This window comes from Stegostoma tigrinum, chromosome 19 (assembly GCF_030684315.1).
Source record: "Stegostoma tigrinum isolate sSteTig4 chromosome 19, sSteTig4.hap1, whole genome shotgun sequence".
Taxonomy (NCBI): domain Eukaryota; kingdom Metazoa; phylum Chordata; class Chondrichthyes; order Orectolobiformes; family Stegostomatidae; genus Stegostoma; species Stegostoma tigrinum.
In genome coordinates, this window is record NC_081372.1 from 22,559,279 (window position 1) to 22,576,095 (window position 16,817).

Sequence of the window (16,817 nt, forward strand, 5' to 3'; positions counted from 1 at the left end):
ATTAGCCACAAGAATCAAAATATATTCTGGCAAATTTATTCAATACTGAACATCATGTTAATTAATGTTAACAATTTTCATTCCACTGGGAAATGGTTTAGGATGCTATACTATACAGTGTCCTTTCACAGCTGTAGCATTTATCGACAAGTCAAAACGAAAAAAAAAGATTTTTCCATATAGGTCAGCAATTAACGGGCTTCACGTTGACTATAGGATTACTTTAATAACAAAAAAACAAAGAACTGTGGATGACGGAAAACTGAAACAAAAACAGGAAGTGCAGGAGAAACTGTGGCAATATCTGTACAGAGAAAAACAGAGTTAATGTTTCAGTCCAGTGAGTCTTTGTCAAAACTGAAAATAGCTGGGAAAGGATGTATTTCTGCCGATGATGGGAGCTTAGTGGTGTTTAGGACAGGAGAAGGGGGTGTTGGTTAATAGAGTACATGGAGACTGGGCCCAGAAAGAGAAATAAAAGTAGATAGGCAAACAAAGAGACAGCTGACAAGATGGGGGAGTGGGGGGAGCGAGCGAGTGCGAACGCGCGACAGAGAGAGAGAGCGCGATAGAGAGAGAGACAGACAGAGCGAGAGACAGACAGAGCGAGAGACAGACAGAGCGAGAGACAGACAGAGCGAGAGACAGACAGAGCGAGAGACAGACAGAGCGAGAGACAGACAGAGCGAGAGACAGACAGAGAGAGAGAGAGAGACAGCAAGCGACAGAGAGAGCGCGCAAGCGACAGAGAGAGCACGCAAGCGACAGAGAGAGAGCGCGCAAGCGACAGAGAGAGCGCAAGCGACAGAGAGAGAGAGCGCAAGCGACAGAGAGAGCGCATGCAACAGATGCTGTGTAGGATGCTAATGAGAAGCGTAAATGGTTGAAAATGGTTTGGCTGTGCCTGGAGCAACCTATACAAAACAGATTGAGGGGTGTGGGGCGATGGTAACAAACAAAGAGGGGCATTTATGTTCTGAAATGGTTAAACTCAAATGTTGAGTCCTAAAGGTTGTAAGGTAGTGAAGCTGAAGATGAGTTGAAGCACCTCTAGCTTAACTTGGGCCTTGCAGGTGCACTGCAGAAAACCTGAGACAGAAAAGTTGGCCAAGGGACACAAAGTTTGCAACTGGAAACTTCGGGATATTTTTACCGACAGAGCGCAAATATTCAGCAAAGCAGTCTGCATTTCATCTCCCCTTTGTACAGCGTACCACACTGTAAGCAATGAATACAGTGGACTAGATAGAGTGGAGTGCAGGTAAACTTGCTGCTTCACTTAGAAGGTATGCCTGGGCCTTGTATAGTGAACAGCAAGCAGGCAAACAGGCAAATGTTGCACCTTCTGTGACTGCATGGGAAGATGCCATCCAGTCTCCACCAATTCCTCGAGCAGCTCATTCCATATACGCACAACACTCTGGAAAATGTTGCCCCTTAGGTCTCTTTTAAATCTTTCCCCTCTCACCTTAAACCTATGCCTTCTAGTTTTTGACCCCTCCACCCAAGGGAAAAGACCTTGTCCACTTACCTCTATCCATGCTCCTCATGATTTTATAAAACGCTAAGGCCACCTCTATAGGGGCTGCAGGACTGTTCTCTGCAGGACATTGCTGGTTCACTCCTCTTCCAGATGGTATTGAGGTTCTCCAGCACTTTATGTTTTTGTGTAGGGTTACTATAATTTAATTCCGTCCCTGAGGTACAGAAGGGAAACTTATCCAGGTCTCTTGCACCTGGTTTTTATCTGCCACAAACATCATTCCTTGGCCATCAAATCTGATGCCGTTTGTGGATTATAACACATTAGTCTGCAGTATATGTACCACAGATAATCGGGTTTTTCTTGAGTCAGATATGTGAAATTTAATTACAATATTAAGTATTTAAAAGGCTGTGATTAATCTGGAATGTATACTTATTGACATTATTGAACACAGCATGCACATAACTAACTGCACGACTCCATTATACAGAGACTGTGTTTCTGTAAGCAAGGTGGGTACTTTTATACCAGAGCAAGATCTGATGTAACTGTCCTAAAATGTATAGTGTCTATGTCATCTAGAATCTGTGCCATAATACAACCTTACATAACCACTGCTTCAGACTGAACCAGACAGTTATAAATCAGCACAATTGATGTTGAGCCAAGCTTTTGGCCAAAGTACCCTTCATCACAGTAGATAGCTCCCAGCTCTGTAAGGCTGCCTGTTTCCAGCTACTTTCAGCCTGTTCATAGTCTCAGCATCATACCTGCACACAAGCTGATCTTCCAAACCTGCAACAACTGTCTATAGCAGTCTCTGTAATGCTGTTCAACTGTATTCTAGTCTCTGGTAATTTCCTGAGGAAATCTTCACTCATGTTCTACTATCCAAATGCTCTTCCAGGCAGGAATGAAATCAGGAAATAACTTTTCCCACACAAAAGGTAATAGAATCTTAATTTTATTCCCCATTAAATGCGGGCACTGAGCCAATTGAAACTCACAGATCAGTCAAACTCTGCATTGAATTATACAAGAGTACTACCAGCAGCTGTATTATCTATTCCCAATCTGATGTTGTGAGTGTTCCTGAAACTATTTTCCATTAAATGCAAACTGCAGAAGATTGGAGTATGCCTGTGGAAATTTTATGCCTCACCCTGTGTCCCTTATTTCCTTTTGAGGATCATCAAGAGTTTTTTTTTGTGGTTGGAAAAGTCATGGAATCACAGAGCTGTGAGGCATGGAAACAGACCTTTCAGTCCAACTCGTCCATGCCGACCACACATCCTAGATAAATCAAGTCCTATTTGCCAGCATTTGGCCCATGTCCCTCTAAACCCTTCCTATTCATATACTCATCCAGATGTCTTTAAATATTATAATTGTATCCAGCCTCCACCACTTCCTCCAAAAGCTCATTCAATATATGCACAACCCTCTGTGTGGAAAATGTTGCTGCTTAGATCCCTCTTAAATCTTTCCCTCCTCACCTTAAAACTGTGACCTCTAAATTTTGACTCCCCCCCCACCCCAGGGAAAAGACCTTGTCCACTTACCCCTATCCATGCTCCTCATGATTTTATAAACCTCTATAACGTGACCCCTCAGCCTCAGCCAGAGAAAATAGCCCCAGCCTATTCAGCCTCTCCCAATAGCTGAAGCACTCCAATTCTGGCAACACCGTTCTCAGTCATGCAACAAGGACAAGTGAATCATTAAACAGATCAGATAATTTCAAAGAAACGCCAGCCAACACAGGTGAATGATAAAGACAGTCACCGAATGACAATTAGAAGAAAAGTATGATGGCAACGGAATGTTAGGTAAAGCAACATAATCAATGCAATTAAAAATATGAGTCAATACATATTGAAAAAAGAATAATGCAAGTTTTCACTTGGCTATTTTTTGAAAAGACGGAGGTGGTGGTTCTAATAAAAAGTCACAATATGTGAAAATATGTAAAAATGTACAAAAAAAAGGCGAGGATTAGACAGAAGGACAGGGCCCATTGAAGTAAGAGTTTAAGGAGAGAGAGGAAACAGCATGACATTGTCTGTGAAAACAATGAAAATTGGCCTTTATGTTGTTTATTTTATAAAAAGGTATAAAAAAGGTTTACTAAAATGAGTTCAGCTGCTCATTCAAGACAAGTCCTGGAAGAGGTCATCCTAATCAAGGCAGATTGGAACCTAGAGTAATATTAGCATCCAAACTCGCCACTCTGTCGATATGATGTTTTTATTACTGCTGTAGTACTTTACTTGGATAAGGTTACAAAGGCTCATTATTGTACAGTTAAGTCTTTATTTGAAATGAATATCACTTACTTCTCCAGGTCTGATCTTAATGTAGAAGTTACTCCTTTTGTACGAAATCTTGAGAATCTTGGGCCAAGCAAAACGATTTATTCTTAACCGGTCTCTGTAGATCAGAAGACCATTTGCGCAAACTCCAAGCATGATATCAATTCCTTCCGAGTCCTGTGACCAGAAAATACCGAGCAAAGTAATGAGAGATCTGAATACGTGCAATAGGTTTTAACATTCCTGTTCAACAGTCTCACTTGAAATCTCTCCTGTTAACATTTCAATTTGATTTACAGTCTGAACATTGACTAGCTAGGAAGCTGGTTTGTGACAGCCTGTCAGTGTGAACTGGGCACAGGGAATGACTCCAATATCGCTCTCAATACTGTGGCAGGCCATCTCTGGCATGAGATTTTCACAAGTCCAGCAAGCTGCAGGCACAAGATGGGTAGCTCCGGGCAGATCACTGATGAAGCCGGGTAGCGGGAGGTGGGTAAATAAAATGATCAATGTACAGACTGGGAGAGCAGGGATAACAGCTCAAAAGACACAGTGACTCCATATTTGGCTGAGTTTTTAAAAACTCACTGTTTGGTGGCAACATTCAATGATCCCTGTTTGAAAGGCTGGTTGGTTGCAACTTAGACCGGATTTTCCTGCACACAGCTGTCTAACCATGGCAAGATCATTCACTAAATAAACAGGACTGAATGACTGTTCAGCTGTGATCCCCAGACACTCCAATTTTCTGATTCGACTGACACGGTGGGTGGGAAGCACGCTTCCAAGACATTCAGCCTGTTCATCACTCAGATAAAGGCAAAATAGTACAAATGCTGGAAATATGTAAAAAAAAACCCAGAATGCTGGAGAAGCCCAGCAGGCCTGGAAGCATCTGTGGGAAGAGAGAAATAGTTAACATTTCCAATCTGGTATGACAATCCTTCAAAACAACAGAGGAATCAGACCAACCTGAAACCACAGCAGTTTACATCTCCTAGATGTTGCTAGACCTGCTGAGTTTCTCCAGTGTCCTGTGCTTGTTTCAACTTGATCATCATATTCAACAACTCGGCTTGACGTTATGTCAATTAGGGAGAATAACCATCTGTTTTTGAGCAATATAAAAAGTGACTATCCATCTCTTCGTTTGTATAGTAGTTTGTTTTCTTCCTTGTAACCTGAGAGGCCTAATTTCAATTCCCCAGAGAAATGCTGCCCTCTATGAAATTACCCAAAGACCACCTTAGATTTTATCATTATGAAGGATTGTCAAGTAGTTAATTTGATTTTGTATTTTTTTAAAAACTGCATCAAAATGGACTGCTGGGACACAGTTAGTAGATGGGAGGCTGAGATCAGTAATGCTGTATGCTGTGAATAAACCAAGCAACAAGGAAGAAAATCTATGCACTGTTTTGTACTTTACCATTGTGTCTAGATCCATATGACAGGTAGGTGCCAGTTTTATGCATGAAAAATAGATGTGGCACCAAGTTTCTAGGATGCCGCATGTGCTTTTAACTGAACTCTTAAAGAATGCAAAATTTTACATAAATGCCACATTTTTGAAACAAATAATGGATCGCTTGGAAAGCAGAAATAGCTCCAAAATCCCAACTGGTGAGTGAAATCATGCCAAAACATAATTAAATCACATCTGACATCTCTTTCAAAATAATGGATAGAACATAATTCTTCAACACTGCGTTGACTCGGGGCCATTGAGGTACTGTTTGTCTGTTTAATTGGGCTGTGTTTTCGTCAAACCCACATTGGAAAATTAAAAATGTAAAAGGCATGATCCCAGGTCTATGAAAGATTTTTATTTGCAGCTTTGGGAAGGAGAGGAACGGTTTCATTTTTTTTATTATTACCTTAGAGATCATTAACTTCAGCTAAGACAACGATTTATTAAGAGCAATCACAAACTATAACTAATGATTTCAACATGTGACCCGCCAAAGTCAGTGTGAGTAAGCTGGTTTTATTTTCTTTTAGCCAGCCACATTCTAAAACTGAAACACTGATGTAAGCACCTTTGCGGAAGGCTGACCATTCTCTCTTCTGCACATGTCCTTTGTTTGCACAATGCCAATACTTCTCATGCCTAATCCTGAGGTATAACAAATCGGTTACTTTTATGCCGTGAAGCTGAAATGTTATCTACATTAGTAGCAGACCAATTTCAGAGTACATAAAGAGACTAATACAGAGTTCCTCTTGTCCTGAACTACCATCCCACCAGCATTCACATTCAGAAGATCATCAGACATTATTTCCACCACCTCCAGACACACATTCCCCTCCCCTGCCCTCCCTTGTCCGCCTTCCGCAGAGACCGTTCCTTCCGGGACACCCTGGTCCACTCTTCCTTCACTCCCAACATCCCCCCACAGACCCATGGCACCTTGCCCTGCAACTGACGAAGGTGCAACACCTGCCCATTTACCTCCTCCCTCCCCACTATCCAAGGGCCCAAACACACCTTCCAGGTGAAGCAACACCTCACCTGCGCTTCCCAGAACCTAGTCTACTGCATTCGCTGCTCACAATGTGGTCTCCTCTACATTGGGGAAATGAAACGTAAGCTGGGTGACCAGAGCATCTACATTCTGCTCACAAAAAAGACCGAGCTTCCAGGTGCCTGTCACTTGAACACGCCACCCTGTTCTCTGGCCAACATCTGTGTCTCTGGCTTGTTACAGAGTTCCAGCAAAGCTCAGCGCAAGCTGGAAGAACAACACCTCATTTTCCACGTGGGGATGCTGCAGCCTTCTGAACTTAACATCAAGTTCAATGATTTTAAGAAATAAACTCTCCCATGTCCTAGCCCCCTACCCCACACATTCCCAGGCCTTGTTATCATCTTGCCTGTCATTACACACTACCCATTGTTAGTCATTAATAGTCCACATTAACAGCTATTTACCCACCTAGCCAGATCGTTATCAACTCCTTTGTCTATCCAACTGCTCTACTCTCTCGTTGGGTTTTATCCTTTATCGTATCGTTTATTCTCTACCCCATACGCCTCCCTATTTTCTGTATATAATCCAATGTTTTCCCTACGACCATCAGTTCTGAGGAAGGATCACCAGACCCAAAATGATCTTTTTTTCTTCACAGATAGATCTGCTGAGCTTTTCCAGCAACTTCTGTTTTTGTTCCTGATTTACAGCATCCACAGTTCTTTGAGTTTTCTTCTATTCTGTTCCTGTAATCATCAATCTGACTCCAGGATGGTATCATGCTTCCCTTGTGCCAGTGTCCCTGGGCATTTTTCTGGGAGACAGTGAGCAGCCAGAGGTTGCTACCCATGTTGATGCCGATGCCTTACATCAATGACTTAGGTAGGCTAGGGATGTGGTCCTCCAGTCAAAATTACAGATAATAAAATGTGCGGCTGGATGAACACAGCAGGCCAAGCAGCATCTCAGGAGCACAAAAGCTGACGTTTCGGGCCTAGACCCTTCATCAGAGAGAGCAAAATTACGGAGTTTGCTAACTTTTTACCAGTCGGAACTTCAAATATAGTAATCTGTGGATTACTCCTGTTATCATGAGCAAGTGAGTACAGAAACAAGCAGAAAAGGCAGCTAAATACATGGCTGGAAAAATGGCACAGCAGCAAGAGCTTTAGATTCCTGGGACGCTGGGACTGAATCTGAGAAAGACGGCACCTGTACAAACTGGGCAGGATGCATCTGAACAAGGCTGAAGCAGAGTTCCTTGCACAGCATTTTGCTTGTGCTAATGGGACAGTTTTAAAGTAACCTTGCAGGGTGTGGGAATGGTAGAGGAGAAAACTAGGATTCTCCAAATATTTAAAAGATGCAAGTGACACTAGCATTGGTAGTAACAACCTAGTAGGTGAAGTGAAGATAGAGGAAGAAACAAATGCAGTCTACCTCAGAGTTACTGTGTATGTATGTGAATGTACAGAGCATAGTCAATAAGACTGGGAAGTTACAGGTGCAGATTGCCACATGGTACTTTCACGTTATTCCAATGAGAGAGATCTGGCTTCGGGAAGGACATAGCTAGGTATTCAGTATTCCCAAGCACAAAGTACCCTGTATTCAGGAAGGAGAAAGGGCAACGGCGTTGGTTAAGGAGAGCATTGCAATGCTGGAGAAAGAGGATGCCACACGAAGTCCAAGCACACAATGAATCTGGCTAGAACTAGGGTATAAAAAGGGTATAATTACATAGCTAGGTGTAGTCTGTAGACCATCAGCTGGTGGAAAGAATGCTGAAGAATTGGTTGATTGAGGATTTATTATCACGTGTACTGAAGTACAGTGAAAATCTTTGTTTACGAGCAGCACAGGCAGATCATAGTAAGCTAGGATGTACGGATCAAAAAGCCTTAGAAAGAGGCATACAGGTTACATTGCACAGAGCATGTGCGAGGCTAGATCAACATGAGCAAGATCAGCATTATTTGAGGCTAGAGAGTCCATTCATCAGTCTGATAACAGCCAAGGAAAAGCTGTTCCTGAACCTGCTTCTGCATGTGTTCAGGCTTTTGTGTCTTCTGCCTGATAGATTGTAGGAGATCATTACTAGGGCACGATGGGTCTTTGATGATGTTGACAGCCTGTCTGCAGCAGCAGGCCGGGTAGATAGAGACCAGGGATGGAAGATTGGCTTCTGGGGTGTGCACACCACCTTCTGTATTTTCTTACAGTCCTGAGCAGAGCAGTTGCCAGGCCAGGTTGTTATGCACCCAGGCAGTATACTTTCAATGGTGCATCTGTAGCAGTTGATGAGGGGCCTTAAGGACATACCAAATTTCCTGAACCGCCTGAAGAAGAAGAGATGTTGTTGTGCCTTTTTGACTGTTACAACTATGTGCGAAGTCCAGGGCAGGCTGTCAGTTATTGTCACTGATATTCTTGATGCATTACACCGTCTCACCATCAGCTCCAGTGATGTAGATGGGGGAGTGTTCTCCTCCTTTCTTTCTGAAGTCAATTAGCAGTTCTTCAGTTTTGCTGACTTTGAGAAAGAGGTTGTTTTCATTGCACAACGTCACCAAGCCCTCCATCTCCCTCTGTATTTTGACTTGTCGTTGTTAGATATCTGTCCCCCTATGGTCATCAGCAAACTTGTAGATGGCATTTGTTCGGAATTTGGCAACACAGTCGTGGGTGTACAAGGACTAAAGTAGGGGGCTGCGTTACAGAGTGATGCCAACATTATAAATGTGATGGGAGCCTTAAATTGCCCAAATATGGACTGGGACACCTGTAGTTTATGGTCAGCTAGGGGCAAGTATTCCTGGACTGCATGTAGGAGAGCTTCCTACAGCAATATGCTTCCAGTCGAACAAGAATGAATCCTGTTCTTGGAAAGGAGGAAGGCCAAGAGGATCAGGTATCAGTGGCAGAACATTGAGGAGACAGTGATCATTGTGTCACAAGGATCAGGATGATGGAGTATGACATGCAACAACCCAGAGTGAGAAAAAAAACAACTGGCAGAGAGCAGACTTCAACGTGGGAAGAACAAAATCGGAAAAAAATTGACTTGGAGTAAGGGGCTGGCAGGAAAAACAGCGACTGAACAATGGGCTGCCTTCAAAGAGGAGTTTGGGCACAATCAAGGCATTTTTCTTCAAATGGGAAAGATAGAAAAATCAAATCCAGAACTTCCTGGACGACAAAGGAGATAGAAATTAAGCTAAAGAAGAAGAAGTGTACTTGTTACAAGTGTCACGTAGAAAATAAAATGGAGAACAAAGAGGAACCCTGAAGTTTGGTGGGGTGGTGAGAAAGCAACAAAGAGAAACAAAGAGAAAGTACTGGCTGCCAACATAAAGAGGTGTCTCAAAGTCTTTTACTATTCATACGAGTATAGAGGGTGGTAAAAAGAGGAGTCAGGCCACTAGGGACTGAGAGGGGATTTACACTTGGAGGCAGCGGCATGGCTGAAGTGTGAAATCAATACTTTGCATGTGCCTTCACAAAAGAGAGAGATGTTATTCAGGTCATGGTAACAGGAGAGAACTCAGTCACTGGAACCTTTCAACAATTGATAGGGCAGATTGTTGGTTCTTAAAGTTAAGGAAGCACAAGAACCAGGAGAGATATATCTCAGGATTCTGAAGGAAGCGAAAGTGGAAATAACAGGAACGCCAGCCACAACCCTTCCACTTTTCCTGGACTCAAGGGAGGTACTAGTCAGCTTAATTTCTAAATTCAACTATTTGAGAGTTACAAGATGCTAAACTGGTGAAGCCACAGCACAGACATCCTACATGCTAAAACAGCAGATGCAGCATATAAGAAACAGAGGAAAGTGGTCCAACAACCAATGGATCAAAAAAACTCTATCCCATGACAGAGAATCAAGGTTGACAATGTTTTAAAATAAAAATGACCAGCGCAAGAGGTTCCACACATGATGCAAGAACTCAATACAACCACTTGCAATCATCTTCAGCCAGAATTGGCAAATGGACGATCCATGTTGGCGCTCTACTGAAGCGTGCAGCATTCACAGATGTTAGTCTTCAGCCAATTCAATCCATTTCACAGGATGCCAAGAAATACATGAAGGCACTGGATACTGCTAATGCTACAGATCCTGACAGCATTCCAGTAGTGGTACTGAAGACTTGTACTATTGTACAAATTGTACCCCCTGTCCACCTTTCTGTGCAGTTACAACTCAGGAATCTTCAACACAAAGTAAAACCTTTCCCAGTATGTCAATAGCCTGAATGATCTGCACCCCATCAACCATCAACACTTGCTCCTTCCACCACCCACACACGTGCGTAACATCCGCATGATGCACTGTAGCAACTCACCAAGCTTCCTTCAACAGCACTTTTTAAATATGTGACTTTGACTAGCTAGAAAGCTGGCATGGAACATCAGCAGCTGCAGGACCAGTGGTTGCAAGAACCCCTCCAAGCCACACACCATCCTGAATTGGAACTATGTTACTATTCATTGTGTCATGGACAGGAAACAGGAACTACCTTCCTAATGGTAACATAGGTGCACCTACACCACATGGACAGAAATGGTTGAAGAAGGCAGTTCACCATTAAATTTCACAGGCAACCAGGAATGGGTAACACTGTTGTTCTTACCAGCACCACTCATACCCCGTGAAAAAACAAGGTGGGGGGGGGGCGAATGGTCAGTGTTACAGAGAAACAGCAGGGAATTCGCTAATTGGGTCACTGCACCAGAGAGATGACAGAACAATGGGCATATAACCTTCTGATACATCTGACAAAATGTCTGCTGATATAATTGCTCTGAAAAAAACATATTTTTTGGAAGATCAGTTCAAACAAAGTGATTAATAAACCTACAGGAGAACAAAATGTATACCTGTCACATAAAACATAGAACACAGAACAGCACAGGAATAGGCCATTCAGCCCACGATGTTGAGCCGAACATAACACCAAATAAACTAATCCTTTCTGCCTGCCACTGGTCCATATACCTCCATTCCTTGAAAATTCACGTGCTTATCTAAACGTTCTGAAAAACGCCCCTAATGTATCTGCCTCAATCACCACTGTCCCCGGCAGTGTGTTCCAGACACATGCCACTCTCTGTGTGAAAAGACATGACCCTCACATCTCCTTTGAACTTTTCCCCCTTACACCATAAATGCATTTCAACTCTGGGAAAAAGATTCTGACTGTCAACTTTACCGGTGCGTCTCATAATATTATAGACTTCTATCAAGTCTCCACTCATCCTCTGCCACTCCAAAGAAAACAATCTAAGTTTTTCTAACCTCTCCTAGTAGCTCATACCCTCCTAATTCAGGTAGCTTCCTGGTAAACCTCATCTGCACCCTCACCAAAGCCTCCACATCGTTCCTGTAATGTAGTTATCAGAATTGAACACAATACAGTAAATGTCAACATTTTGACTTTGAGACAATCCTATTAATAATAATCGATTTCATTATTAGGAAGAATAAAACTTAATCTTTTTAAATCTCTGCAAATCACACCAAACGTCATCTGCTATTTAAGTGAAAGACTTCTATAGTGGAGATACAATGCAGACTAGTAATTACCTTAGCATGATGCAAGTCCACTCCATACATAGACAGCTTCTTAGCATTTTCCAAAAAGTTCATTTCTGCTTCTCCTGGTGTCATGCCCCTATAGTAATCAGTGATGCACAAAGAGCTTATTGTCCCTGTTTATTACAATGACTGAAAACAAACATCAGATAATTAACAGAATAGCATTTCACAAGATTTCAGTCTTTAAGTGATTGTGGTTCCTTGGCAGACACTGAGCTGTGTGGGTTCAATAGTTATTCACTACTATCAGCCCTTTTAATGGTAATTGTTTCCTTTAATTAGTTATTACAAGATTATTTTCAATTCTCCAATTATGATTGCAAAAACTAGTTGAAGTGGGTCAGAACTATCAAATGGCCAATCAGCAGTGTTAACTATATCTGTGCTCACAACTGTCAGTGGAAAGCTCATTTTAGATGATCAGACATCATTGTTGTTTTGCTACGGGCACTGAAAAGATGTTCATTTAAAGCCTGACAGCTCTGGATCAGCACCATAATCAGGTATCCCAGAAGCTGACCCGGATAGCATCAAGGTATGTCTGCAAGCATGAGTCCAGGAGCTAGCAGTAAGGAGTATTCCTGTGTTGCCAGTGGGACAGTTCTGTTCCTTTTGAACCCACAAAAATGATTTTAAGCTGAATATTTCTTCAGATGTCTGAACATCTGCCTGTAATTAGCCATGACCCATGGGGACTGTAGGAGTCTCTCTGTTTATAGAGATGAATGGTTACATCTTGAAGGGCAGCATTCTCTTTCATACATGGCCGAGTCTCAACAGGGTCATGTTTGAAGGTTTAGCAGCGTGGAAATCAACTTATTTGTATTGGTAGAGTGTATACAGCTCATGCTCTTTCTTTCAAAATGGCAATCCAGATCTTATACATACTACAGATCTCCCATTTATGTACTGAAGCTGTGCCATTCGAAACTGACAAGAGCACTAGTTACCCGAATGGCATTGGCTAGATCCCCACCCCTGTCCCCATGATTTCAAACCTGCCATGTGCTTGTTTTTGCGTGGCTTGGCTCAAAAAAATCCCTTTCTGGTTTTGCTGCTGGACTTTAGTCAAGACAAAGGATTATTCAGCAAAGTACAAATGATAAACCATTTGCACAACTTTAATGAGTTAAGCCAGATTAAACAAATAATGCTTTAAGAAATCACTATTTTTACCACTAACAACTGTTTTTCTCTTATTCTGCAGAAGTCAGTGGGGTGGTTTACATTTTGGGCATGAGGGGAAAATTGCTGGATCCACTCGACAAAGTTTATTTGCATTGGGTTCGATGGTGCAGAACAGGTAGTCAATCCAGCCCTGACGATTTTCCTCCCACCCATCTTTCTGAAAGCTCTAAGTAGCCCTGAAAATCTCTGCCCAGTCTACCAATCGGAGTTGGACACCATGTCTTTTTTACATGAAGCACACATGAAGCCCCACCTAATGTCTCATATTTCAATCTAACTGGGTGTTCCAACAGTAGGCCTGAAATCCAAGGCTACCCATCTGAGGAACACAGAGCCACCTGTTCATGGGGTGGGAGGGCCAGGTGACCAGTTGGCTGCCATCGGGATTCCCTCTATGGCTGTCAGTTGATCAGACAGCTCTGCAGAGCGACCAGAAGACAGTGTCACAGCTGGGATAGCTCTTCGAGAAAGAGGACGTTGGCCTTCAACAACATAATCGTGTTCCAATAGCATATGGCCTGTCAGGTAGGTCCCAGCAAATGTGGAAGTGGGCAGCAGTTTGGTTAACTGTTGTTGTCATGGGGTGGCCACCCATGAATTCAATCTGTGGCCCAAAGAGATCCTGAATAGGAGGACACCCTCCTCTAAGGAAGAGCCCATGTGGAAACTATGGGGGTTTAATCCGATCCGTCAGGTAGTCACTGCTAGTACAACATCAATGGAACCAGAAACGTTAGCTGCATGTGGCACAATTGACCTCTGGGTGAATGATCTAATCTCCACTTTCTCTGCCATTGGCAAAGTGGCATAGTAGTGGGAATGTGACAAGAGAGGATGCAGGGAGGATGTTTTCCCTGGTTGGGGAGTCTAGTACTGGGGGCAGTCTCAGGCTATGGAGTGGACTATTTTGAATGGGATGAGGAAAGGTGCCTTCACTTAAATGGTAGTGAACCTGTGGAATTCTCTAATAGAGAATGGTGTGTAGCGCAAGCCTCTGAATATATTCAAGAAAGAGATGGGTACAGATCTAGACTATAAAAGCATCAATGGATATGGGAAGAAAGTGGGGTTATGACATTGAGATAGAGGATCGGCTGCAGAATGATGGAGCAGGCTCAAAAGGGGCGAATGGCCTACTCATGCTCCTAGTTTGTGTTTCTCCTCCATCCCTCACTTCTCAGCCAATTTACTTGTCTCCTCAGAACTGGTAAAATACAGTTTAATGTGTTCAAAATCTAAGCTTTGCTAGATTTGGCTGATTAAAAGAACAGGAAAACAGCTTATTCATAACAAATAATGCACTAATACTGACTTTCCAACTATCAACTGACTGAAAACAATGCAGCTTGAAGCTTAGGAAGAGGCTTCCAATGTAGCATCTTAGTGAATATAGGCAACTATTTAAAATGGCTGAAAGGAAAACACGGAGGATGTTGGGGGATCTGAAATAAAAACAGAATGCTGGAGAAACTCAACAGGTCTGGCAGCATCCATGGAGACAGAGGCAGAGAGTTAACACTTCGAGTCTAATATGACTTTCCTCTGGAGCTTTTCCTTCCTCCACAAATGCTGCTGGACCAGCTGAGTTTCTTAAGTACTCTGACTTTATTTAAACTGGGAATAGATTAGATGGAATAGACATTAGATAAATCAGATAAACACCTAAGTCACTTCTAAACAGCTCTGGCAGCGTATGAAACAAGTAGCGTGTGTCTTACCTGTAGGTCTTATGCAGTTCTACCACCCTTTCCTCAAGTTCTTTCGTCTGGTTCGGGGCAAAGCGAATCTCACTGACGTAGTCAGGTCCATTCTCCTCAGGATCATAATCTCCCAACTCAGCCTGAACTGTGTACGACCCCAACAGAGCATGTGTCACAAAAGAGCAAGGTAGCCGTCCGGAGATAATATCATCTCTCAGCTGCAGACATAGGTAATACCTGAGGTAGAACAGAGCCAATGAGGCAATCACTTGTGAGACAACTGTACATCAGATACTTGGTTGCACCAAGTCTGTTCGAGCACAGTGAATTTCATTTGTCTGGGAACATAGCATTGTACCTGTAAGCATAAATAGAGATTTCATTAAACGTTCCCCGAGACAATTAAATTGCATGACTCAGACATTGTCCATCATTTCAGCTACTTGTTTTCAAATCCAGCCCAGATTGAAGCTATTACCTTTCATCCTATTTCCTGGCAATCGGGGCTCAGTGAGCACAGGCATTATGTGGAAACCTGATGCTATTAGATCATTTGGATCAATAACTGTGGTGGGATGCGGGAAAGGATTGGGGGAGGGTGGGGCTGGGGAAATTAGGACAGTACAGCTCAGGAACAGGCGTTTTGGCCCGCAAGCATGACAAAAGGGCCATGCCATTTCCGAGATCCAAGCTGAGACACGTTGTTGGGGCAGGATGAAGACACCTTCATTCCTGACACTGACCCGGAAAAGTTTAATTTTAACACTGCATTCTTGAATGAAAAATGCTCTATTTCGCAGCACAGGCATCTCTTGCACTTCTAAGCACAAAAATGGTTCAATGTCTTGATCAGTTTACAACTATAAATCACGTTTAACTGTATCACCATTTTATTTTACTATAAAATGGTTGATGGAAGATATGCAGAATGAAACTATTCTAAAATCTCTGGAGGACTTCTTCATAAGGAAGTTACCCATTCAGGCAGAAAATCAATGTTCAAAACAAATTTCTCTATTTATACCTAATAAATGTATTTAATTATCTTACAAGACTTTATTTCATTTATGTCAAAACAAGCCAGTTTTAGAATGTTCAACAGTGTGGCGGGGGGGGGGGGGGGGGCAAGAGGAGAAGGGGTGGGGGGGGGGAGAAGGGGGGGAATCCCAATCACTCAAGTGATTAAACATTTGACTGAAAAGCTGAAAAGGTTAAGAGTTTACATTTCAGTGATACTTTACAGCAACTCACACTTGGTTCGGTCTCGTGGATTTTTAAATTTCTCAACTCCACTAGCAGATACAGAAACACACAGAGTTGAGAAGCCCTCCCTTTGGAAAGGGGGAGATTTTTCGGTCAATAGTCATTATTCAAGTATGATATTACAATTGTACCTCCAACAGCTTTATCACACAGCGCATTGTGCCCTTGGCTTTAAATGTGTTTGTTAAGAAATCTCTCCTGAAGACCGGTGTCAGGCCTTTACATTTTCCCACCTACACCTTTTTGAACTTGTAGCATCATCTGAGTGTCCATCAAATCAATTCTAAGCATTTGTGCAAGGTTTTCTAACAAATGAACTAGAATGTGCTACATGGAGTGTGTAGGAAAAAAAGCTGCCATCATTAAAAAGGATCAGTCCAGGTTATCCCTTCACAATGTGCCAATTTTCTAGCTTTGCTGTTCATGAATCTCGCTGCAGTTCTAATCCACTGCTTTAAAGAAAAAAAAAATATTTTTCACAACTTATATTGTAAGTTGCAAAGGAAAATAATTTTAGTAAAACCAGGTCAATGTAAAACTGATTACACATCAATCATGTCAATGTCATGAAACAGGCATGCTCCACGTGGGTAGACTTGACTGATGTCTTCAAGGTACATTCATTCTTTCAAAGTACAATGATCTGAAAGATAGGGAATGGTTCCTAATTGTACTACTTGCCTCGGAATCACCAGGAACCACTTTTGTTTTGAATGCTGCAGATATTATTTACCGGATCAAAATATACATCCTTAAAAATACACAATGCATGCCAAATGATAAATAGAACAT

At 42.4% G+C, this 16,817-nt stretch overlaps 1 protein-coding gene across 12 annotated transcripts in view; it reads right to left on the reverse strand.

The window, feature by feature from the left end:
* The window catches only part of LOC125461522 (band 4.1-like protein 1), a 279,674-nt gene that overhangs the window by 55,639 nt on the left and 207,218 nt on the right, over window positions 1–16,817 (reverse strand). For all 12 annotated transcript variants that reach the window (XM_048550411.2, XM_048550412.2, XM_048550414.2 and 9 more), the window contains exons 7-9: window positions 14,781–14,999; window positions 11,863–11,950; window positions 3,823–3,975 (exon numbers count right to left, since the gene is read on the reverse strand). In XM_048550411.2, the coding sequence (XP_048406368.2) occupies window positions 3,823–3,975; window positions 11,863–11,950; window positions 14,781–14,999 (460 nt within the window). The remainder of the gene's footprint in view (window positions 1–3,822; window positions 3,976–11,862; window positions 11,951–14,780; window positions 15,000–16,817) is intronic.